The sequence below is a fragment of the Wickerhamiella sorbophila genome (genome assembly GCF_002251995.1).
Source record: "Wickerhamiella sorbophila strain DS02 chromosome Unknown contig3, whole genome shotgun sequence".
In the NCBI taxonomy this organism is placed as follows: Eukaryota; Fungi; Ascomycota; class Dipodascomycetes; order Dipodascales; family Trichomonascaceae; genus Wickerhamiella; species Wickerhamiella sorbophila.
In genome coordinates this window covers 1,695,120-1,717,876 of record NW_020194004.1, presented here as the reverse complement: position 1 = coordinate 1,717,876, position 22,757 = coordinate 1,695,120, and the positions used below count along the sequence as shown (strand labels likewise).

The following is a 22,757-nucleotide window of genomic DNA, read 5'->3' as shown; positions in this document are numbered from 1 at the left end:
AAGTTCAAATGTAATTACCGCAAAAGAATTTTTATAGAAACTTTTATTCTACCTGGTTGGAAACATCTTGCTCGTAAACCTCTTCGACCACTTCTTCAGCAGTTTGACCGTTATCACTCTCGAACATGATCTCGCCTTGAGGTGGCTCTTCATTGATCAGTGTCTCGACAGAAGGCTCAGGCTCAGCACTAGTGTCCTGGCCAACAGCATTTCCTCCATCATTCTGGAACGTCTCTGGGGCCCTATCGGTATCCTCAGGCTCTCCAGCAGACGAGGGAGTGGCCTCTGGCAAGAATGCTGTGGCATCGTACTCCGTATACTCCTCTTTGGTTCCAAAGAAGGTATAACAATCAAAGTCCATATCAGCGAACTTGGACTTGTGACAGACATCCTGGAGCCAAGGGGTACCGTAAATGAGAGGAGAGTACCAAGCGAACCAAGCAATCGATGCAACGGCGAACAGAGCGACAATAGCGCGGCCAAGCATAGCAGGCTTGACGACGGCGACAACGAGCTCCATGGCTTGCCCAATGGCGAGAACACCAAAGTAGACACTTGCCAAATAGTGATGGAGGAACAATTGGCGAACCATCAAGAAAGACGGGAAATAGTGCAAAGCCCAACCCAACAAGTATGAACCGAAGTTGGCGTCGAATTTCGCCCAGTCTTTGCAAGTTGCAGACTCCTCTGGCTTCTGGCCGGTAATGGCAAGAAGGGTACCATCGGCCCGCTGCCACTTGATGATCTGAACAACCTTGACACACACGTAGAGCACAATTAACAAGACAATGCCCCAATAAATAGGTAGGTTGCCCAGGAGATAAACCTGGCGGTGGAAGGCGCCCCACATGTTAATACCGCGTCGCAGAATGGGCCACGACTCGGGACGCGACTCCCAAGGGTGGGACTCGGTCAAACCCTTGTTGACGCGCCACATAGCTCCTTGCATAGCAAAGAACTTGGACAAGAAGCTCATCTTTGGGTACGAGACAAGCTCACTGGCTTCTACAGAAGCAGGGAGCTCGTTTTGCTCTACAAACCAAAGCGTGTTAGGCTGGCGGCCATTCTTGATACAAGCAACCTCCTGCTGGCTGAAGCCCCACTCAGGAAGCTTGGACTTCTTGGAGTACAGAAGGCAGCCAGTCATGGTGTGCTCCAACTGGAAGATAGTGCGAATAGCCTGGACATGGTCCTTGCCCTCACCGACGGACTGCTTGTCAATGATCTTAATGCGCCAGTTATCATTTGCATCACCCTCGAATCCCTCAAAACCGTAAGCCGAAACCTCATTGAGGTAGTCGTGGGTGGTGACAGGGGGTCTGTGGTCGTGAGAGTGGAGACGGTGCTGAGTCTCGACGTGGAATAATCTGATCACATCGTTATCCTTAAGGAGGTGGTTCGTAGTGAGATCGACCTCTGTGGAGTTCTCAACCAGCCAGACGTTGTTCTCGTCAATGTGAGGGTACAGGGTAATCTGCTGCTGCTTTGAGCCAGTCTCATATAGGTAAGGATGAGAGTGCAGGTAACCACCGGCAGTATTGAGGTGACGAATGCTAATCTTGGATCCTAAGTACACATCAGCAGGAATGTTGGCGGGAACAGAATTGTGCTTGAGGTGGGCTTGGAATTCGCGGGGCATAAAGTCTGCACCTGCACCGTCATTGTCAACACAGAAGAAGTGCAGCCAGAACATACCCATGTAGAACACGATAGGCACAGCAATGAGACAAATAGCTCTCCAAGCAAACTGCTTAGCGAAGCGAGACAAGGGAACGGACAGATCGCCAAAGATCCACCACAACTGCCAGACGGTGAGCACACCGACCCAGGCGATGGTGAAAAGGCCAACCCACTTTGACGAGACGGTGGTCGCGAGACCAATGCCCGTCAAAAACAAGTAGCGATACCAATTCTTGCCGAACGGCACCTCGTTCTCGAACTTTTTGAAGTTGTAAGCCGTGAGAGCAATGAAAAACAGCAAAGGAGAGTCGAGCAAAATGTAACGCGACTCGGTTGCGTGGGTGTTTTCAAACGTGAGCAGCAGGGCAGCGATTCCTGCAATACCAGTGCGAACACCGGAAGCCCGGAGAGTTGAAAAGCAGAGACCAATGGTCATGAGGCCCATAAGAGAAGGGAAAAGACGCATGGTCACATAAGGGACGGTGTGGCCCTCGTAACTCATGCCAATGTTCTCGAACGTGAACTCTCCATCGTAGCCTCCCAGCCAGCCTACAACAGCAAAGAGCATCTTGGCCAGAGGTGGGTGCACATCAAAAAACATACGGCCGATGATGTATTTACGTGCAAAGCCACCAAAGTGGACTTCGTCGAACACAACGGCGTTAGGCCAGTTGAGCTTGTACAGGCGAACAACGCAAGCAATAATCATCACCACGAACAGTATCTTACGATCCTTCCATGAGAGACTGCGCTCCTGCGCGAGGCCAGCATCAACTGTTGTCGACCGGAATGGCTTGGCCAGCTTCCTTTTTTCGGCTCGAGCGGCCTTAGATGTCATGACGTGAACTCTGGGGGACGCGAGCGTGGCAGTTAGGGATAACCCTTACCCTCGACATGCATAGTTTCAATTTTACAAATTGGGCGAGGCCCGCAGGTTTTTACCGAATTTCGCGCAGCGCTAAAAAAAAAGAGAAATAAAAGGGCGTTTTATGGAGAGTGGTAGGGCGGAATATTTTAGTATAGTGCAATAAATGTGTATTCTTATATGCAAAAAGTTGATTGAAGTTTGGTTCAAGCGAAATAAATATATCACTGACAAGGCCAAAGCCCTGCCTGCAGAAGCAGAGTCTAAAGCCTATGCTGTGCCTAGGCGTCAGTCAGGGGCCGCGTCAGCAGCAAAGAATTAAATTAGCCAGAGGCCGCCATTTCTGTCCTCGAGCTGAGAAGCCAGCTCGATAATCGCGTCGTTGTTTGGGTTCCAGCCTAGCTGGAGACTGGCACCAACGCGGGTGAGAAATGGAAGGCTGTCGAGGCTGGCGGTGACATGGAGAGGCCGAATTTTATCAGAGTGACCGATCATGCCTGAAGATAGTAGTTTCAAGGTTTCCAGCGGGTGGTTTTCAGGCACAAATGCAAAAAGCTCGTCCGAAACATAATCAACGCTTATCGTCAATGATTTCAGATTGGGACACATCAACAGCACAGTATCAAGTGCATTGGCACTGATCCCCTGCAGTGGGTACATTACAACCAGTCTTTTAAGCTGGGGTCCGATTCGCGCTAGCAGGGTGGTGATAGAGGTGGTGCTAGCAGTGGGGATGTTTGACAACTCGAGAGTGGTCACAGTCGAGGGCAGGACGGTGTTTTCCAGAAATTGAGCCGTTAGCCCGCCAGCCAGGCCTAGTGTTCGTAGATTGGGGGGCCAGTCCAGGTGGTCGCATTCGCACATGATCGAGGACCGCGGGAACCGCATGACCTCCAGATCTTGAAACTCTTCGACAGCAGCGATGAGCTTGGGCAAATCGACCTTCTCGGACACCATTCCCAGGTCCAATGTTCTCAGCCGTTTGCAATGCCGCAGAGAAAGAAGGGGAGAGTAGCCGAAATTGCTCTGTGGCGCGATAAACAGCTCTAATCGGGGCGAACAGCGAGTCAAGAGCCTCGCGGTCAGGCTGTTCTTGCCTGTTTGGATAATCTGCGTCAGATCAAGGTCGCAAACATAGGCGCCTAGTGATCTGTGGGCAGAAATAACCGTGACAAACTCGCCAAAGTTACGAGGGGACAGTTTGGGTCTCTTGTACACGAATTTGATAACTTCCTCGAACCACTTCGAGTTCACCGTGAGAAACCGCCAATGATTTGACGAATAATCCATTATAATTCTAAACACCTCGGCGGGCACTCCTAACGCAACCTCCGGGACGCCGTCGATCCTGGCGATGAGATCTATTGATTCGATGCCTGCAGCCAGCTCTAGTTCATCCAAGCCCTCAGACTCACCATTGGAGTCATGATCTATTTGTTCTCCGTCCTCCGTGGGTAATCCAGTGCCAACATATCTCTTATAGGGCGCACGAACTTTTCTAGCCCTTCTTTTATTGACCATGCAGGATCACTAAGCCCGATAGATAGAACTTATCAGTACCTTGTGGGGTATAACGGGAACATAGACAAGGGTGTTGGGTAGTTAAGACAATGATCTAGGCGACCAGCTGGCGATTGGCCTGGTGCAAAACCGCCAAGACGAGACCTCCAGGCCCGAGCAGTTTTCAAAGCCAGCTGCTGAGATACCGAACAATGACTGTGTTGGAGAGCCCATGCACTTCACTGCATAGGCTTGCATCGCGACTTGGGAGGCAAACCTATCTAACTTGGAGAGTAATGCTTTTGTAAATGTGCTTGCCCTGCTGTGCAGGTACTGGTAGAATACGCACAGACTGGCCTACGGGTAGAGTACACACAGGTAGTCTGTCCCCTTGGCCTCTATCTGGGGAAAGCTGCTAGGGACAGCAACCTATTTTTGTCGGTAAATTTTGCACTTCTATATACTAAATATATTGACAGCTAGCTGAGTCTAGCTGATAGACTAGCTCAATAAAGGAATCGACCAGTACCAGCTAGACGGGGTAGCTTTGATCACTCTTTGAATCGAAACATCTTGGTATCCTTCAAGTAAAGGTTAGACATCACTTATGAGAGTTGAAGTGCATGCGCAGTCCGAGCGCTTATTTGCTTCTGGCCCGGACCTTCCGCCGCTTGCGCTTCAAACGACGAACTCTCTTCTTTCTCCACTTGGCTCTCATGTTGAGATTGGTGTTGAATGATAGTGCGTTTGTGCTTTAATATCACCCGCGTGACTGTGAAGCCCTAGCTGCGTAGCCCTAATAAGCCCTAATCCGGGGCGACGTGCTTGGATCGTTCGAGTCGGGGTTTTTTCGGTAAACGCAGTTAAATACCATTTCTAGTTGTATATTTTCCTTTTATATCCCGTCCAAATCCCCAAGAACGTGCTGGGTGCAGAGCCATTGGGCTGTCGTTTCACCATAGTACGTCAGGGCACATTATTCACCCAAAGAGTACTGGGTTGGCGGCGAATTGCATGATTCGAATGAGTCCAGCTCTGATTTGAGGAATTGTGTCGTTTGGCTCGACTCCTGGAGTGCATACTCCTGGCTATGCCCCAAAACGTGCGAGTCCGGGGCCTCAAATCCCGTTGGACCTTGGGTGAACATTATTTCCCTTTCAAATTGTTGGAATTCTTGATTGGAAATAGCCTTTACGTGGGAATCAGGAGATACCGTAATAGCTTTAATTGTGAGGTAGAGTGGCATGGTTCCTCAATCGTAGTTGTGCGAGGTAAACATGTTGCACAAGATAAATAGTAGTGGTAGGATGGACATGATTCTGAATTAGCGTCTTGAGAGCTCTAATCTAACGTTTTCACAGTTTGCTTCTAAATAGCACTAGTGAAACAGCACTAGTGAATATATGAATGTATTTGCAGTTACTCGCTACGATCTGCTAGGCTTGTGACTAACATGGGCTCGACCAAGGATGAACTCGTAGAAGAGTACCTTGAGAATATGGCCGCGTACAAACTGGAAGCTGAAGAAGCCGGACGTGATTGGAGCGAAGGGTTTATTTGCCTTTCACAAGCCAAACTTGATCGACCCATTGGTCAACACAATTACGATATGAACATGAAACCAACCATCACAGTAGCCAACGGTAAGCTACAGTTCTCGAAGGATTTTGATCCTCTGGCAATGTTCGGGGGCGCGTTTAGCCCTCAATCATTGAAAAAAGCACAACAGGCGTTCCAAAAAGCGCTTGAAAATGCCGTTACATGTCACAACTCACTACAAGCCATACGCAGAGTGGAAACCGCCCTGAAAGACTTGGACTAATATATATACACATGCCTATAGTGTCTAATTATGCATTCTCATCGAGCTCCAGTTCGACTTTGTCTTTGGTTATGCGTAGAATAAGGTCATCGCACAATCCAAGCAGCCGTCTTCGCTCGTCGATAGCCTCCTGCCGTTCTTGGTGCACTTGCAGAAGCTCTTCTTCCAAACTTGCCAAAGACTCCATCTGCAGCTTTTCTGAAGTGTCAATTCCTGGCAAGCTATCTATTAAAACCTCGATCTGCTTGGCTTTCATCGCCATATCTTTGGCCAGCTCTTCGAGGTCTTTGGTGAACTGCTGCTTGGGAAGAGCTTGGTGCGCTGTGTCGCTCACAGGCTGCTGGCCGTCAGCAGGAACAAACTCATGATGTTGATTAATGTAGTTGAGCGACGAAAAGAACTGGGTTACCAGCTGGTCAAAACACGTCTGGAGCTGGCTCAATCGATCAGACATAGTCAGCTGGGCAAGGGTGTCTGCACACTGGCAGGTTGGTTCTCCATAGAAAGGTACGTATATATATATATGTATCGAATAAGATATCTAAATCCAAGTTTCGGCGGACTCGGAGACTGGCCGGGGATCCTGATGATGCAGCTTTTCTGGATCATTACGAATGCGTAGTCCATCCTGGTCAGTAGGGTGAGCAATTCTCGGCGACCTTGATGCTAAGTTTCCATCTACAAGAAGCGATGTCCGGGATCCTGAATGGGTAGACGGGTCTGAGCCATTGCTCAACGTTGACACTGCCGACATGCATCGTCGATCAACCCCAGCCATTTTGGGAGACGATGTGGATCCGATTTGAGGAGAGGTCATGAATGTGGGAGATTGGGGTATCACAGGCGAGTACACAATGGATCGACGATTGAAATCCGTTGATAGACGACGCATGTCGGTAGCATCAAGCAGCTCGTTGGGGGACGGCCTGGCAGGCCTATTCGGGCCAGCTGGACTAGCTAAACCAGGCCTGGTCGGTGGGAATACCATCGAACTCGGACGAGGCCGCGAAAGGTTCTTGTGAGCTCCGTTGAAGTCGATCGCAGACTGTAAACTCTTTGGCGACCGTGCGGCCTCAGGTGAGGCGACCGGAGGCGTAGGTGCTTTGTTGGGTTTTCTTTTGGTTTTTTCAGGCTGAGGCGGTGCTGCTTGAGGCGGTGCTTGAGACTGTGGGGATGCAGATTTCCTTGGACTGAAACGGAGCGGAGATAAACTGCCGATAAGACGCCGCAAAGACCTTGGTGTACGGGATTTCGGCGACTGCTCCACTGGCGAGGGGGCGTTGATGGAGGTCGCAGCTGCTAACCGAGTTGCAGCGTCTGACGGAGCAAATACTTTGCTTTGACTTCTTGATGTGCTGGGACTCATTGGAGTTCGAGGGCTTTCACTGACAGATGCGTGTTTCCGGTGAACTTGGGGCGGCGCAGAGCGTGGTTTCGTAGCGCTTGATTTACTGCGATTTAATTTTGAAAAATCGTCATCAAGCCATACGCTGGTCATCTGCGGGGCTTGCTCACGGAGAGGACTTCCTGGTACATTTTGCTTCGGTAATGCTTGGCTGTGTCTATATTGTCTCTTGGAAACCATAGGGGGTGGTTTTCGCACATCTGCATGGTAGGTATTTTGCTCCTCAGGAGTGGATTCTTTGTGGAAGGACTCAGACAGAGGAGGTGATTCATAATTCTCAGGGAAGTTGTACTGCCGTGGTTGCAACGAGCGTGCGAACAGCTCTTGGGAAGGGCGGCGGAGATCAGACGAATTCGAATGTAGTGAAACTGAAGACAACTGACGTGAATGACTTCTACTTGTGCTGAGCTCGCTTCCATTCAGAATGCGAGAAACACTGGTACTAGAGCTGCTCGACAATGTTCTAGAGTGTCTGGCGCTAGCTCGGCTGGGACTTTGAAGAGGAGGCGTGGGGCGATTGAAGTCCATGCTGAGACGAGGACTATCGACGCTTTCCGAATACAAGGATGCATTGAATTGCCTAGACAGGCGTTTTGGAGAGAGCTCGGGGATTTTGGGCGAAGAATCATGGGCAAACGTTTGACAGGAAGGGCTCGAAGAAGTCCGACAATGACTTGTTTCAGAATCTCTCCGCTGATCCAGACGTTGTATACCTAATGCATCGGTGGGCTGAGAAAGTGATCTAGAATGCAACGAGCTCGTGCGCCTAGAAGGCGCAAACATCGGCCCCTTTACGCTGCCATTTAAATCAGCACGGTCCCGGTCTGGGGATGTAAATTGGGAGTCCTCCGCTTGACTGGCACAGAAAGGCGGGGCAGATACCGGCAGCGACATTGCTTTGGGGATGCGCTAAGGATTCAGGTGCGGCCAGACGGCGGTTTGGTTGGGGCTTAAGAGCGGACGTTCGAAGAAAATGAAAGCTGGCTGGGCACTGGCGAGCCACGAACGAAGCCACAAAAAGAGTATGCACCGAGCGTTGGTTTCAGAATCGAGGCGCTTTGAATTGGATCACAGAATCAAAGGCTCCGGTGGGGCCAGGCTGGTCGATGGTAATTTACAAAGTTCAGTGGCCGCTTACGCAAGCCAAACCCTTTTGGGCAGGACAAAGAGCGCCTTAATTTCGCGCTTGCGGCGCGATTTGCAGTGCAATTGCGGTAGACGCAAACATGTGTAGACTAAATTTATGAACAAACGCTGCTGGAAAAGCAGCTCGTGCGGGAGTAGGCCGGTGACTATGCCTACATCGGGCCCATTTTGGCTCGAATCGCACGGCCGGGGCTGCAGCAGCTCGCTATCTGTGCCGCCTAGTTGGGCTGCTGGCCCGGTGAGGCTGCATGGAAAGATCCTGCCCGCAGGCGGGGAGAAACGACGGGGAAGCAGATGCATTAATACAGTGTTTAGCCCAAATGAAAGCTTGAACGAGGTACTTAAATAACGGCAGAGAAGTTAAGGTCTACGTATCCGAGGTTGGTTCATTGCCGGCAACGAACGCATCCCGGAGACTCATCGATGGAAATAGCGATTATATATGTCGTCTTCATCTTTTTTGTCATCTTGAAGACCAAAGATACAGTTTTTGACGGCACGGGCGTTGTTTTCTCCAATCAGTCGAACCACTTCGAAATAACACAAGGCAACGAGACGTGAGTCTGCCCCGGCGAGGCAGTAAGACGACCCGCGATAAATACCAAACTCTTGGATTACGTCGTGCAACCCGTTTTTGTCGCTGAGCTTGTATTTTTTGATCAGCGTTTTCACGTCAAACACGTTGGGAAAGTAGAGACCCACTAGCGACAGATACAACGAGCGTTCGACGGGGATGTTCTTGTTGAGCATTGCAGACACAATGTAGCCCAGATCGTAGCCAGCATGGAACGAAATCCAGGTGATTTGGTCGTTGAGAACCAGCCCAGAGTCCAGTAAGAGCTCCGCGAAAGCAAACACATCAATACCTTCCTGTTCATGTTTTTGGAACTCGAATCCGCTCTGACCCAGCACTTCGAGGCTTTCAGCAGAACACATGTCCTGCTGAGCATTAAATTTAAAGTTGAACTGCCATGTGCCCGGGCTTCCAGGAGCAACATTGCCTACGGCATCGGTAAGAGTAAGTCCAATCTGGATAACGTCTACCATATCGACGTTCGTGCGCAGCGTTTGAAAGTGGTACTCACTTGTGGAATGAAAAGTGCCCACGGGACGGGAGATCAGGCCTGGGAACTTGCAGTCGACCGATATGTATCGGTACTGATTCACCAGCTGTCGCAGCACAGCCATTTGCTGACCCAGGTTCCAGCTCCACACGTTGATCACTGGCATCTCGCTGGTATTCCCGCTGTTTCCGTAAACCTGGTACATATCAGGCACATCCGCCGTCCAGTTTGGATACGCCATTTCCATGGCCATTGCTGATGGGGAGTTTAGATAGTCAAGAGCAGATGACCTAATCGGGGTTCAAGCACCCCACATGAATCCGGCGGCTCGAAAGGCGGAGGGTTGAACAGGTAATTTGTGCTCTGAACAGAAAAAGTATATAATAAATAGATGTGAGCAAAGCAGGCCTGCAATTGAGCCAACAATCCTATATAGATGTGTGATCGGGTCTGAGCGGGAATCTCACATCATCATGACTACAATTTATCACAACCCAAAATGCAGCACGTCCCGCAACACGCTGGCCATGATCAGAAATACCGGAGAGGAACCGGCTATCATCCTTTATTTAGAAGCACCGCCAACCAAAGCCCAGCTCCAGGAGCTACTGGCTAAGATGCAGATAAGCCCCCGGGGGCTCCTGCGCACTAAGGCTGACCCCTACGTTTCACTGGGATTGAGGGAGGATAAATTCACCGACAACCAGCTAATTGACTATATGGTTGAGCACCCAATCCTCATTGAGCGGCCAGTAGTTGTGACTTCGAAAGGCGCAGTCTTGTGCCGCCCAGCCGAACGCGTCCTCGAAATTCTGCCCAACCCACAAAAGGGCGAATTCCGCAAGGAAAACGGTGACTTGGTCGTCGACAGCAACGGCAAGTGTATAACCCCTAAAGTCTAGCTTCCGCTCGTTTCTAGCCGGCCTCTTCAGTTTTTTTCCCAGCTTACTATGCAGTTTTCTCGTGAAATCCACAGAGCTGCTCCCGTTGTGGACGGAGTGGTCTCGGATTACGCGGTTGGATACGCCAAGTATGTTGAGAAAAGTGCAAGCGACCCGTCTCTAGCTCAGAATCTTGATCTCAACGAGGAGCTCCGCTTTCTAAGCCAGCTGTTGGTGTCTGCCGGTGGAGACAACCAGGCTATCGCCAAACTGGCGGACGAAATGCGCGACTACCTGTTGCCCATCTATGAAAACAACGTTAACCGTACCTATGGCAATTCTTCCGCAAGAAAACTCGATAGAGACACTCTTTTGAGCGCCCAGAAGAATAATACCATGAACATGAATCTGATGGATAACCCTCTTGATCTGGACTTGTTGAGCAGTAATCGTAAAGTGGAGTCGCGTGTGGACCGTAAGAAGCTTGAAAAGGCCGAAAAGAAGATTGCTGCCAAGATTGCCAAACGCGAAAAGGGTTTCATGAAAGAATTGGAATATGAGCAGTCCAAACTCCTGTCTCAGAATGACGAAAAATCGTATGATGAGTTCTTCCTCACCGTCAATCCTCTTGAGCTTGGACCGTCTCCTGGTAAGACTAAGGATATCAAGATTGAGAACATTGATCTCTGGGTTGGCCAAGGTAAGCGTATTTTGTCAGACACAAACCTTACGCTGTCTTATGGTCATCGTTACGGTCTTGTGGGTGCCAACGGTATTGGTAAGAGTACTCTTTTGAAAGCACTGTCCCGCCGTGAACTCGCGGTTCCGAAGCATATCACTATTCTCTACGTGGAGCAGGAAGTGACCGGTGACGACACCACTGCTCTCCAGACGGTCCTGGACGCCGATGTTTGGCGCAAGTACCTTCTCAAAGACCAGCAGCGTATCCAGGACCGCTTGGCTAAAATTGGTGAGGAGAAAGAGGAGCTTTCTGAGACCGACCCGCTGCAGAAACAGCTGGATGAAGAAGCTGACGACCTTGAAACAAACCTCAACGATATTTTCGACAAGCTCTCAGAAATTGAAAGTGACAAGGCCGAGTCTCGTGCGTCTGAAATTCTTAGTGGTCTAGGATTCTCTACTGAGGCCCAACATCAGGCCAGTAAAACATTCTCTGGTGGTTGGCGTATGCGTCTGGCGCTTGCTCGAGCACTTTTCTGTAAACCAGACCTGCTTATGCTTGATGAGCCCTCTAATATGTTGGATCTTCCTTCAATCACCTTCTTGTCCAACTATTTGCTGTCATATCCTTCTACTGTTCTCGTCGTTTCGCACGATCGTACCTTCCTTAATGATGTTGCTACTGACATCATCCATCAGCATAACGAACGTCTCGATTACTACCGTGGTGCTGACTTTGATTCGTTCTATGCTACCAAAGAAGAGCGTTTCAAGAATGCCAAGCGTGAATATGAGAACCAGATGGCTTATCGCAAGCATTTGCAAACCTTTATCGACAAGTTCAGATACAATGCTGCTAGGGCCGCTGAAGCACAATCACGAATCAAGAAATTGGAAAAGCTGCCTGTTCTTGAAGAGCCTGAAGAGGAGACGGCGACCAGTTTCAAGTTCCCCGATCCCGATCCGATCTCGCCTCCCATCCTACAACTTCAGGATGTTTCTTTTGGATACAGCGAGTCTCGAAAGCTGCTGGAAAAGGTCGACTTGTCTGTAGGATTGGACTCACGTATCGCTCTGGTTGGTGGTAACGGTTGTGGTAAAACAACGCTTCTCAAATTGTTGATGGGACAGCTTAGCCCTCAAGAAGGTAACGTTTCAAGACACCCTCGTCTTCGCATCGGCTACTTTGCCCAGCACCATGTCGATGGTATGGATTTGTCCATGAGTGCCATTGAATGGATGGCCAAGGTCAAGCCAGGCAAGAGCGATGAAGAGTACCGTCGTCTCCTTGGTGCATTCGGCATCACCGGAACTTTGGGTTTGCAAAAGCTGGCTCTCATGTCAGGAGGTCAAAAGTCTCGTGTGGCCTTCGCCTGCCTCAGTTTGTCCAACCCTCATATTCTTATTCTTGACGAGCCTTCAAATCATTTGGATATCGCTGGTTTAGATGCGTTGGCAGATGCTCTCAAAAACTTCAAGGGTGGCATTCTCATGGTATCACACGATGTGACTACTATCAAACGCGTCTGCAAAGAGATCTGGATTTCCGAAGATGGCCATGTCGCACCCAGCCATGGAAGCATTGAAGATTACAAAAAGCACATTCTCAGCAAGGCAAGCGGCGCAGGTGTTGTAGCTAAGCATTAAGTGGCTGTTTAATATATAGATAGTACATTTAACCAAGCAGCATCTTGACTTGGCGTTTACCTTTATTGTCCTTGACGGATTTTACAAACACCTTGATAGTGTCAAATACGGTGATGGAGCGAGACTTGCCATCCTGCATAATTTTCAAGGTGTAAGTATCTTCATCCAGTTCTGCTTCGTCAGGGTTGCAGATGTCTTGGAGATAGACTACGCTCTCGAGACCGAAGCGCGGGACTAGAACACCGAAGCCGTTGGAGAAAACGCGAATCACATATCCTTCTTGCAACGACTCGTTGTCTTTGAGCATCTGACCAACATAGTATTCAATAGATGCTCTGCCAGCCAGCTGTGCGTTACGATGCCGCATGTTGATGTTATCACAAATACCATCCAGCTTATTTTTCATATAGTGAGAGGCATGCAAACTTTCATAGCCAATTGCTCCAGCAAGCTGTCTATGGGCAACAATATCAGCATAGCGTCGAATGGGGGACGTGAAATGAGTATAAATTTCAGATGCGAGACCATAATGACGGAATTCAGGTTGAGCAAAGTTACCAGCGGCAAAGTATTCGGCAGCCATCATACACCTTGTTGCCATGATGCGCACAAGGGTATTAAAGTAAGGATCGTTGGGATCCTGAATTCTGTCCAAGCTGTCGGCCAAAGTTTTTGAGGATTCCAAGTCGATCTGAGGTTGGCCTCTCAGACGAAGTTGGTCGTTCAGAATATCAAAATTAGTCGCAGGTGGGGCAGCATGACGACGAAGCATGGCAGTTTGGGGGTATGCATCATAGATTTTGCGAGCAACAGTAATATTCGCGAGCAACATGAACTCTTCGACCAACGACATTGTATCCACAACATTCTTCAGTTCGACACTGCTGGGATCGGATGTTTCACTATCGGTCATGACCTTGACTTCGGGGGAAGACAGGTTCAAAGCACCGGCGTCAAGACGCTTTTGTTTGAGCTTCTTTGAAAGCTTTAGAAGCGCTCGCATCCCCTTTGTAAGGTCGTCTTGTTGCGAAGCATCATCGATACGCGCCTGGGCCTCTTCGTACTCGAACGCATAACGCGAACGGATCAGACTCTTTGTGAACTCCACACTTACAATGTTAGCATTTTGATCAAGCTCCCACAGAACTGAGAAGGCATAGCGCTCAACGTCAGGGCGCAAGGAGCACAAATCAGTACCCAAAAGGGTCGGTAACATATCAATACGCTTGTCTACCAAATAGGTTGAAGTACCTCGTAACGCACCTTCCGCATCTAATGGTGTGGAAGCTTTGACAAAGTGAGTGACATCAGCGATATGGACACCAACTTGGTAATTGCCGTTGGGCAGTTCTCTCGCGTGGAGAGCATCGTCAATATCTTGACACCGGGGAGGATCAATCGAGCAAATCAGCAGATCTCTCAAGTCACGACGCTTCTCGAACAGCGGATCGTTCATACCAGGCTTCCAATCGTGACCTTCCTGAGGTAAACAATCCAAAGCAGCCTTGGGGAACGGGCGGTACTCGATGTCATGCTCAAGTAGAATTGCTTCTGTTTCCGCACTCTTACTCTCAATCTCACCGAGAGCTCTGACGAAATGACCCTGAGGGCTCCGGGAATAAACTGGCCAGTCGTCAATCGCCACAACGATACGCTGATCGACAAGGGCCTGTGGTTTGCGACTGCGAATCCGGATTCGCGGAATTCGCTTGTCAAGCGGTACAAAAAAGACACTGCGCAAAGCGCCACTATCAATCTTGTCATTCACACTCTCAGGCGCAACCTGGCCAACGTAGAAGCGCCAATTGCGTTTCATAATACCTACCACACGAGCTGTGGGTTGCACCTTTTCGTGATGCTGGGCATTTAGAGCATCTTTTGCTAGAATGGAGCGTTCTTCATCAGTTACAATAGCTTGTCCATCGTCGTTTTCGGCAGCAATATTCGCATCAACGTTTTCTTCATCGGCAATATTGTTTAGTGGAGAGCGCCATTTAGATTTGGGAAGGATCTCTAGCACAACTTTATCACCATCGAAGGCACGATTCATCGACTCACGACCAATAACCAAAAGCGGCTTGGGGTATGCTTCGGTGTGCACGGAGGCCTCCAAATAATTGTAGCGAGAGATCTGCAGCTTTCCTTGATGCAAAAAGCCATTTTTGATGCCAGCAAGAATCTGCGAGCTGGAGTAATAGTTGGGATAGATCTGGGTCTGTGATTCCTTGGTGAAACTTTCCTCAGCGGGGATGATGTCCAACAGATCACCAGAGTCTTTATACTCCGCAATATAGCTATGCAAGGTTGATGCGTTGATTCCGTCCTTGTGAGCCAGCTCCAAGTTTTTCTTATCGTTTGTTAGCAGTAGCACCTGGGGAGCCTTTTTGACTTTAGCCAAATGCTCAGAATACCACTTTGCCACTCGGCGGATGGCCCTGTCATTTCTGTCGTTGATAGACTCACCAGGAGTACGCTCAACATGAGTCTCTGAGCGAAACTCGTTATGAAAGACATAAAAGCGCTTATCATGACCAGCAGTGAGTGCTCTCAGGCGGGCGTAAATAGGCAAACTTCTATTTCGAACTTCTTCCAGAACGATTTGAGGTACAATCACATCGTACAAACAGCCCGGGTGTTCCAGCAAATCAATAGCCTTCAGAGCCACATTTGTGTCAATGACAACATAATGCGGGCCTCGCTTGGTAGTGGAATTGGGTGCTGAACTCAACACAGGCACCGGAAAGTCGCCCTTGGCATCTGGGACACTGATCTCTGCGCACAGAGTGCAGAGCTGCGACCCGCAAGGAATATCGTCACGCAGGTACTGCTCTCGGTAAACCTTCACGGCATTTCCAGCCTTAGTGGAACGCACAAACACTTTGTGGTTCACACTCTGAGCACTAGCTCTTTTTACAAGCATTTGTCAGGAGGAAGTAAATTAGCTGAAGGGTGAATATATTTCCCAAGGTTAGGGCGGATTGAGATGTGCTCCGCTGAATCTACATAGTAGCTAGTTCTTTCTCGGGCATAAATGATTATAGACATGAGTAGCACATCTACTTCTTATTCTTGTTTCGTCTTTTGATCGCGGCAGGCGGTTCGTCACCTTTCTTTGCTTTGTACTCCTCTAAAGCCGGATCTCGTTCGGGATGCACTCGAGGATCCGACTTGGCTTTCCATTCGTGGTAGACCTCGCGTCTGGCTAGAATGTCCTGGAACATCGGCCGAGTCTCCAGCTGGCCGTATGGGTTCTCGCCCTGGCTATTCAACAGACTGTACTCCTCGGCAAGGCTAGTGGGTTTCAGTGACCGCGAGGCTGTCCAAACAGCGGACACAATGAGAATAACCAAGCCGCTAATCGCTTCGATGGCGACGTCCTTGGGCAAAACATGCTGCACTCCCGCTATCTTTGCCAGCTCCGACAGCTCCCACGAGGAGTAGACGCTGTGCAGCAGAAGTGCTGTACCAATCAGACCCAGTGCCAACATTTCAAAACAACTTTGATGTTCTAAGTCTAAGAGTTCGTCGTGTGCTCTTTTCAGGTTGAACTGGCTCTTTGGTTTGAACTGATTACAAAACCCGACGACCAGCGCTGTCTCGATAATGCCTCCCCGCCGATCAGAACGGTACACACCTGCAAGCGACAGCAGTGATGAGGAGTCATTAGAGTCGCGTGGCAACACGCCATTTAAAGCGCGAGGAAACTATTTGATCGACGAGAGCTCGTCCAAGGGGTTGAGGAGCCAGGCGGTCAACCGGTTCAAGCACCTGCTCGGATTGAGTGACCTGTTCAGGCACTTTGTGGATCTCCGGGCTCAGCGTGACACCGAATTCCAAAGTATCTTGGATGATGCAGAAAAAGCAAATCGAAAACACCGGTCCAGCACCAGCGGGCTTAAAAATCGGCAGTTTCACCGTCAGGCCGCTGAGGAAGATAACGAGGGCAACATGCTCGACGATGATTCTGACGACGAGCTTACCGTGTTCACCGAAAGTCCTGCTTTTATCAAGGGTAAATTACGTGACTACCAAATTGACGGTCTTAACTGGATGATTTCTCTGTATCAGAATTCATTGTCAGGCATTCTAGCCGACGAAATGGGACTTGGAAAGACTCTACAAACCATCTCCTTCTTGACTTACCTTAGAGAGGTTCGCAAAATCGTTGGTCCTTATCTTATTATCGTGCCCAAAAGTACTATTGACAACTGGGCTCGGGAATTCGCCAAGTGGTCTCCAAAGTTCAACGTGCTCGTTTTATCGGGCGATAAACAGTCACGTGCGGAGTTGGTGCGCAAACGCCTCAAGCCTTGCGATTTCGACGTCTGTATCACCTCTTTTGAGCTGGTTATCCGCGAGAAAGCCGCCCTGAAACGTTTCGCTTGGCAGTATCTGGTGGTCGACGAAGCCCATCGTATCAAAAATGAGGAGAGTATTCTAAGCCGTATTGTTCGGTTGTTGTTTTCCCGCAACCGTCTTCTGATTACCGGAACCCCACTGCAAAACAATTTGCATGAGCTATGGGCTCTTCTTAACTTTCTACTGCCTGATGTCTTTGCTGACTCTGAGGTGTTTGATGAGTGGTTTCAATCGGAGAATGAGGACCAAGAACGTGTTGTTGAGCAACTCCATCGTTTGTTACGCCCGTTTTTGTTGCGGCGAGTCAAGAACGACGTCGAGCGTAGTCTGCTACCCAAAAAGGAGATCAACCTGTATGTCGGTATGACCGATATGCAAATTCAGTGGTACCAAAAGCTTCTTGAGAAAGATCTTGATGCGATCAATGGCAATGATAAGCGGTCAGGTGAGTCTAAGATGCGACTGTTGAACGTCGTTATGCAACTCAGAAAATGCTGCAACCATCCTTATTTATTCGAAGGAGCCGAGCCGGGTCCTCCTTTCACAACCGATGAGCACATTATCACCAACAGTGCCAAAATGGTGGTTTTAGATAAGCTTCTTGCTCGTTTGAAAGAGCAGGGTTCTCGTGTTTTGATCTTTTCCCAAATGAGCCGCATGCTTGATATTCTTGAAGATTACTGCAGTTTCAGAGATTACGAGTACTGTCGCATCGACGGTAGTACAGAGCATGAGGACCGCGTGGAGGCAATCGACGAGTTCAACAAGCCTGGCAGTAAAAAAATGATTTTCCTTTTGACAACTCGTGCCGGTGGTCTTGGAATTAATTTGACCACCGCCGATCAAGTTGTATTGTACGATTCAGACTGGAATCCTCAGGCTGATTTACAGGCCATGGACCGTGCTCATCGCATTGGCCAGACCAAACAGGTCGTTGTTTATCGATTTGTTACTGAAAACGCCATTGAAGAAAAGGTTCTAGAGCGGGCAGCTCAAAAATTGCGATTAGATCAACTGGTCATTCAACAGGGTCGCAGCAGCCAGCAAGATAAGGCCAAACAGGCAGCCAGTAAGGAAGAGCTTGTGGACATGATCAGACATGGAGCTCAAAACGTGTTTGACCAAAACAAGGGTACGTTTGTGGACGAAAGCATCGATGATATCATTCGAAATGGTGAGTCCAGAACCAAAGAGCTCAATGTCAAGTATTCAGCCCTTGGTCTAGATGAGCTCCAAAAGTTCACTTTCGACCATCCGACTCAAGCAATTGTCAGTCGCCATCAGGCTAGTGCTGAAGGGAGCGACACTGAACATGTTCGTCACCGCCGTGAGCGCAAGGAATTGGTATACTCTGCAGATGGACTGGAGAAGGTGAGATTGTCGAGACCTCCGCGACAGGTGCCTATTGTGGACTATCAGTTTTTCCCTCCCGAACTAGAGCAGCTGCAGGAAAAAGAGATGACTTATTATCGCAAGCAGGTGGGTGTGCGAGTGTCCACCGAAGATTTCAGTGACGAGGACGAAGAAGCTTGCGAACAGATGAACCGTGAAATCGAAGCTGCCGAGCCTCTAACTGAGGAAGAACAAGCTCGTAAAGAAGAGCTTGTCAACGAAGGGTTCCCTATGTTTACAAAGCGCGACTTTCATCACTTTTTGCATCTTGCAGCCAAGCATGGACGCGACGGTATTGATGCAATCGTGGGAGAGTGGTCCGAAAAGGACGAGGCCACTGTGCGCCGGTACCACAAAGTCTTCTTTGAGCGGTTCAAGGAATTGAACGATTATGAACGCTACATGGCTCAAATTGAGGCCGGCGAGAGTCGATCCCGCAAACAAAACCACCAGTTTGAGATTCTTAAAAATAAAGTCACTGGCTGTCGGGCACCTCTTAGTGAAATGCAGATTACCTACCCTTTGAGTAATGTGCGTCGATCCTACAACGAAGATGAGGACCGGTTTTTGCTGGTAGCAATGTACGAACTGGGTCTAGACACTCCAAACTTGTTTGAAGAAATCCGGACTCGAATCAGGACTAGTGGACTATTTGACTATGACTGGTTCTTTATGTCGCGGTCCGCTGTTGAAATCAGCCGCCGCTGCAGCACGCTGCTGCTGATTATCACGCGAGAGGTAGACGGTCCCAGCGCCCTCAAACGCAAGTCCCGAAAGGAAGCAGTTGAAAGCGACGAGGAGGTCGATGAAACGCCTCGCCGCAAGGGACGACGAAAGCGGACGGAAAGAGCGGCTACAGAAGAATTTAGCGAATAAGTTTGAAGTAGATATAAATTGCATTTTCTCGAGCGAAGGTGCGCCACTGTGCGCTGCACACTTGCACGGAAACGTGGGGTAGATCGGGTTGCGGTTAACAACTGACCAATCGATCCCGCAGACAAACACATCTTGTTTTGCATTGCTAAACAAATATTCGCATGTATTGGGGTAGATAATCCCAAAACCAACTGCAAAGCCCTTTGCCCCGTCGCAGAACCGCAGCCCAAACCCCTGCCCTACACCGTCGAAGGCTCTGGGGTATAACTGGGGAAACCATTGTCATCCGAGTTGCCCATTTGTAAAAGATGTTTCGCAGGGCGCTGATTTCATTTCGTGCGCCAGTGACCCGCAGTTTAGCACAACCGGCTGTGCTTGGCGGTGCAATGCGTGCGGCTTCCCGTTCGTATGCCACATATCCCGCGGTCAAGCCCAAGAAGTCTCACCCCTTCCGCTGGGGCATGATCATTGGCCTGGCTATTGGTGTAGGCTGGGCCTACGTCGACCGCCATGGCTTGGAGCTGGAGCAGGACGACAAAATCCAGCCACCAACAAAGTGTGACCCTTTTCCTCGCAAAATTGACGTTCGAGGAGAAAAGTACTCGGTAATCGGCGTTGGGTACCGAGCGGTGACTTTTATGAGCTTCCACGTCTACGCCCTGGGAATTTACATCGCCGAGAAGGATGTTTCCAAAGCACGCAAGATTCTGGACTCCATTGCTGATTTGTCGGGTGCCCTGGCCGATCCCGAAAGCTCGCCCGATGTCATTGGACACTTGCTCGACAACGGGGTTCGATTTGCGGTAAGAATTGTTCCTGTACGCAACACCGACTTTTTGCACATTCGAGATGGCCTCGTTCGCAGTGTGACGGGCAATCCAGCGTTCAAGGCTCTTGGAAACAGCGAAGATGTCGGCCAGGGCCTCAATGAGCTCAAGCAAGCATTCAGCAGAAAGCGGTCTATCCCCAAGGGTGACGTGATTACTATTGCTCAAGTCGATGATGGAAAACTGTATTGTGAGTATGCCTTGAAGGCATCTCAGTCCGAGCCTGAGGAGCTTGGTTTAGTCGCTCACCCGGGTGTTGGCCGCTTGTTATTCTTGCAATACCTCAGCGGCAAGAACCCCAACAGTCCCACGGCAAGCAAAAGCTCACATGATGGCCTGGTCTCTTTGTAAAACACACTCTTTGTTAAGGGATTTTATTTAGTTTCGTGTTATTTTTGTGCAATCACAGTTGAGACACTTCCGTGCTCACCGGAGCAAATGTCTGCAGAGAAAGTGCTGCCGCACGCTGGGCTTTGGTGATGGCATTGGCCTTGCTGGGGCCATCGTCGCGAAGCCACATTTGTGTCTGGGACAACTGAGCGGCAAGAACTCCGCAGAAAGTATCGCCAATGCCATTCACGCTTTGGACCGACGATGCAGGCACTACCTCAGGCACAGGGTAGTACTGCATGAGAAGGCCGAACGGCTTTTTCTTGGACAGAATATAGAGCCCTCGGCCATCGGCAGTATCGCCAGTGCGATCCTTGAGATACTCAATCAGTTGAAATGTGAGCACCCCGTCTTTCCCGAGTTTGACAAACAGATTCGGAATATAAGGCAGAATATGAACAGCGGCCTGAAGCAGCCCACTCTCCACTATTGATTCAAGATGAGGATTCGTGTTCAAGAAACGGTCAATTTTGAATTGAGTCACCGGGTCAGACATGGGAATAGCATCAATGATCGGGAACCAATGGTCAAGATCAAACCTATCCTTGAACGAGAACTCCTCAAACATACTCATTAGTTCCATAGTGTTGGGTGTAGCCATATTGATTGACGGGTTAGGAAACACCTTTAAATTGTGGTCGGCAATTCGTGCGGATTTCGGTACGCTGGTGGGCTCAAAAATTTTGAACCCCTGTGCGGCCAAAACGCTCTGGGTCTGCTCAACGCCAAGGTTACCGTCAAAAACCACAACCTTGGCATCAGCAAACCGCAACTCCTGCTCGATGTGTTTGGGGTCCATTTTTTCAACAGATTCCATATCTGCACAGGCCACAATTAGCTCGCCTTCGGCGTCGTTCATAGCAATATAGCGAGCAGTGCGCCCGGAAATGATCTGGATGCCAGCCGCATCAATAGCAGGACTCAGCGACTTCTTGACTGCAGGTTCTTCTTTTTCGCCCACAACAGAAATCAAACGTGTTTTTGCCCCAGAATATGCCGATGCCAACGCTACGTTGTGGCCAACACCACCTAGCGTAGTCGTGACTTGGCCAGGAAATGACGAAGGAGAGATATTTGTGGTCTTTAGGGTGCAAGTAAGATCTTGGGCCAACGATCCAACGACACAAACATCAGGAGTTTCTCTTTTCCGGCTGGAGTCTAGTTTTTGGGGTGGAGGTTTCTGTACAGAAGGGACTTTTAACGGCATCATCACTGAAACGCTTCCTTCACTCAGAGCAAGTTCGCGTGCCATTTGAGCGGCCACGCGAGCATTGTTTTTAACAAACTCAATGTTGGTAGTAACTGTGTCGCCCTTTGTAGCCTCCCAAACCTTCTTCAAGAGGAACGGGGTCGCTTCTTTACCGGTGATTCCGGCCTTATCAGCCTCTACCAGGGCCATATTGATTGCACTGTTTATGATAACTGGGTCCATGGCTAGATGCTCTGGGCAAGGTACGCAAAAGACATAGCCGTTTTCGAGCCCAAACTCGGTACCGTTGCGTACAATTTCAGCCGCTTCTTTAGGGGTCGAAAATGTGAAAGGAGACTTGACCCCAGAATCACGGGTAAAAAATCCAGGTACATTAGTGCCAGGTGGACCTAAAGTAGAGACAGGAACACCCTTTGTTTCCAAAAACTCTATAGTTTTAGGCACATCCAGAATGCTCTTGGGACCTGCACACACAACTGCCACAGGGGTCTGCCCGAGCTCCTCCAAATCGGCGGAAATATCCCAAGTATTAGCCACTCCACGATGGACGCCGCCCAAACCACCAGTCGCAAATATCTTTATGCCTGCACGGTGGGCGAGAATCATTGTTCCAGCAATGGTCGTTCCACCACTAAGCTTGCTAGCCATAACATGAGGGATGTCACGCCGAGAAACCTTGACAAGGTTTTTAGCCGTGGCCATAAGCTCCAAATGCTCTGCATCAAGACCAACGAGCGGCTTACCGTCAATAAACGCTGTAGTGGCCGGCACACACCCCTCCGCCACAATCACGCTCTCGACCTCTCGAGCCAAACGGAGATTATCGGGGTACGGCAGACCATGGGTGATAATAGTGCTTTCCAAGGCAACAATTGGAAGCTTTTGCGCAATGGCCGCTTGGACCGTCTCACTGAGTTTCACGTGGAACCCGCGGCAAAGTCGACGGCGAGTCACAAAAGATACGTGGTGAAGCATTTCAAGTACTGCTGATGGACAAATACCCTCAAAAAGT

The 22,757-nt window shown here is 49.5% G+C and overlaps 13 protein-coding genes across 13 annotated transcripts; 5 read left to right on the top strand and 8 right to left on the bottom strand.

The window, feature by feature from the left end:
* Positions 1–43: 43 nt before the first annotated feature.
* B9G98_02875 (Dolichyl-phosphate-mannose--protein mannosyltransferase 1) lies at positions 44–2,518 on the bottom strand (the record flags this gene model as incomplete). Its single annotated transcript, XM_024809432.1, has 1 exon — positions 44–2,518. The coding sequence occupies one exon, from the start codon at positions 2,516–2,518 to the stop codon at positions 44–46; it is 2,475 nt and encodes an 824-aa protein (XP_024665200.1).
* A 345-nt stretch (positions 2,519–2,863) lies between these two features.
* On the bottom strand, positions 2,864–4,066 carry B9G98_02874 (hypothetical protein; the record flags this gene model as incomplete). The annotated part of the gene is made up of 1 exon (XM_024809431.1): positions 2,864–4,066. The coding sequence occupies one exon, from the start codon at positions 4,064–4,066 to the stop codon at positions 2,864–2,866; it is 1,203 nt and encodes a 400-aa protein (XP_024665199.1).
* A 1,432-nt stretch (positions 4,067–5,498) lies between these two features.
* On the top strand, positions 5,499–5,867 carry B9G98_02873 (hypothetical protein; the record flags this gene model as incomplete). Its single annotated transcript, XM_024809430.1, has 1 exon — positions 5,499–5,867. The coding sequence occupies one exon, from the start codon at positions 5,499–5,501 to the stop codon at positions 5,865–5,867; it is 369 nt and encodes a 122-aa protein (XP_024665198.1).
* Positions 5,868–5,895: 28 nt separating this feature from the next.
* Positions 5,896–6,321, bottom strand: B9G98_02872 (Mediator of RNA polymerase II transcription subunit 21; the record flags this gene model as incomplete). The annotated part of the gene is made up of 1 exon (XM_024809429.1): positions 5,896–6,321. One exon carries the CDS (start codon positions 6,319–6,321, stop codon positions 5,896–5,898), a length of 426 nt encoding a protein of 141 aa, XP_024665197.1.
* An 87-nt stretch (positions 6,322–6,408) lies between these two features.
* B9G98_02871 (hypothetical protein) lies at positions 6,409–8,166 on the bottom strand (the record flags this gene model as incomplete). Its single annotated transcript, XM_024809428.1, has 1 exon — positions 6,409–8,166. One exon carries the CDS (start codon positions 8,164–8,166, stop codon positions 6,409–6,411), a length of 1,758 nt encoding a protein of 585 aa, XP_024665196.1.
* A 669-nt stretch (positions 8,167–8,835) lies between these two features.
* Positions 8,836–9,735, bottom strand: B9G98_02870 (Poly(A) ribonuclease pop2; the record flags this gene model as incomplete). The annotated part of the gene is made up of 1 exon (XM_024809427.1): positions 8,836–9,735. One exon carries the CDS (start codon positions 9,733–9,735, stop codon positions 8,836–8,838), a length of 900 nt encoding a protein of 299 aa, XP_024665195.1.
* A 220-nt stretch (positions 9,736–9,955) lies between these two features.
* Positions 9,956–10,384, top strand: B9G98_02869 (Arsenate reductase; the record flags this gene model as incomplete). Its single annotated transcript, XM_024809426.1, has 1 exon — positions 9,956–10,384. One exon carries the CDS (start codon positions 9,956–9,958, stop codon positions 10,382–10,384), a length of 429 nt encoding a protein of 142 aa, XP_024665194.1.
* Positions 10,385–10,432: 48 nt separating this feature from the next.
* Positions 10,433–12,691, top strand: B9G98_02868 (Protein GCN20; the record flags this gene model as incomplete). The annotated part of the gene is made up of 1 exon (XM_024809425.1): positions 10,433–12,691. One exon carries the CDS (start codon positions 10,433–10,435, stop codon positions 12,689–12,691), a length of 2,259 nt encoding a protein of 752 aa, XP_024665193.1.
* A 28-nt stretch (positions 12,692–12,719) lies between these two features.
* B9G98_02867 (Exosome complex exonuclease DIS3) lies at positions 12,720–15,611 on the bottom strand (the record flags this gene model as incomplete). The annotated part of the gene is made up of 1 exon (XM_024809424.1): positions 12,720–15,611. One exon carries the CDS (start codon positions 15,609–15,611, stop codon positions 12,720–12,722), a length of 2,892 nt encoding a protein of 963 aa, XP_024665192.1.
* Positions 15,612–15,747: 136 nt separating this feature from the next.
* B9G98_02866 (ER membrane protein complex subunit 5) lies at positions 15,748–16,179 on the bottom strand (the record flags this gene model as incomplete). The annotated part of the gene is made up of 1 exon (XM_024809423.1): positions 15,748–16,179. The coding sequence occupies one exon, from the start codon at positions 16,177–16,179 to the stop codon at positions 15,748–15,750; it is 432 nt and encodes a 143-aa protein (XP_024665191.1).
* Positions 16,180–16,294: 115 nt separating this feature from the next.
* Positions 16,295–19,318, top strand: B9G98_02865 (ISWI chromatin-remodeling complex ATPase ISW2; the record flags this gene model as incomplete). Its single annotated transcript, XM_024809422.1, has 1 exon — positions 16,295–19,318. One exon carries the CDS (start codon positions 16,295–16,297, stop codon positions 19,316–19,318), a length of 3,024 nt encoding a protein of 1,007 aa, XP_024665190.1.
* Positions 19,319–19,626: 308 nt separating this feature from the next.
* B9G98_02864 (Altered inheritance of mitochondria protein 18, mitochondrial) lies at positions 19,627–20,496 on the top strand (the record flags this gene model as incomplete). Its single annotated transcript, XM_024809421.1, has 1 exon — positions 19,627–20,496. The coding sequence occupies one exon, from the start codon at positions 19,627–19,629 to the stop codon at positions 20,494–20,496; it is 870 nt and encodes a 289-aa protein (XP_024665189.1).
* Positions 20,497–20,548: 52 nt separating this feature from the next.
* B9G98_02863 (hypothetical protein) lies at positions 20,549–22,720 on the bottom strand (the record flags this gene model as incomplete). Its single annotated transcript, XM_024809420.1, has 1 exon — positions 20,549–22,720. The coding sequence occupies one exon, from the start codon at positions 22,718–22,720 to the stop codon at positions 20,549–20,551; it is 2,172 nt and encodes a 723-aa protein (XP_024665188.1).
* Between the last annotated feature and the right edge of the window lie 37 nt (positions 22,721–22,757).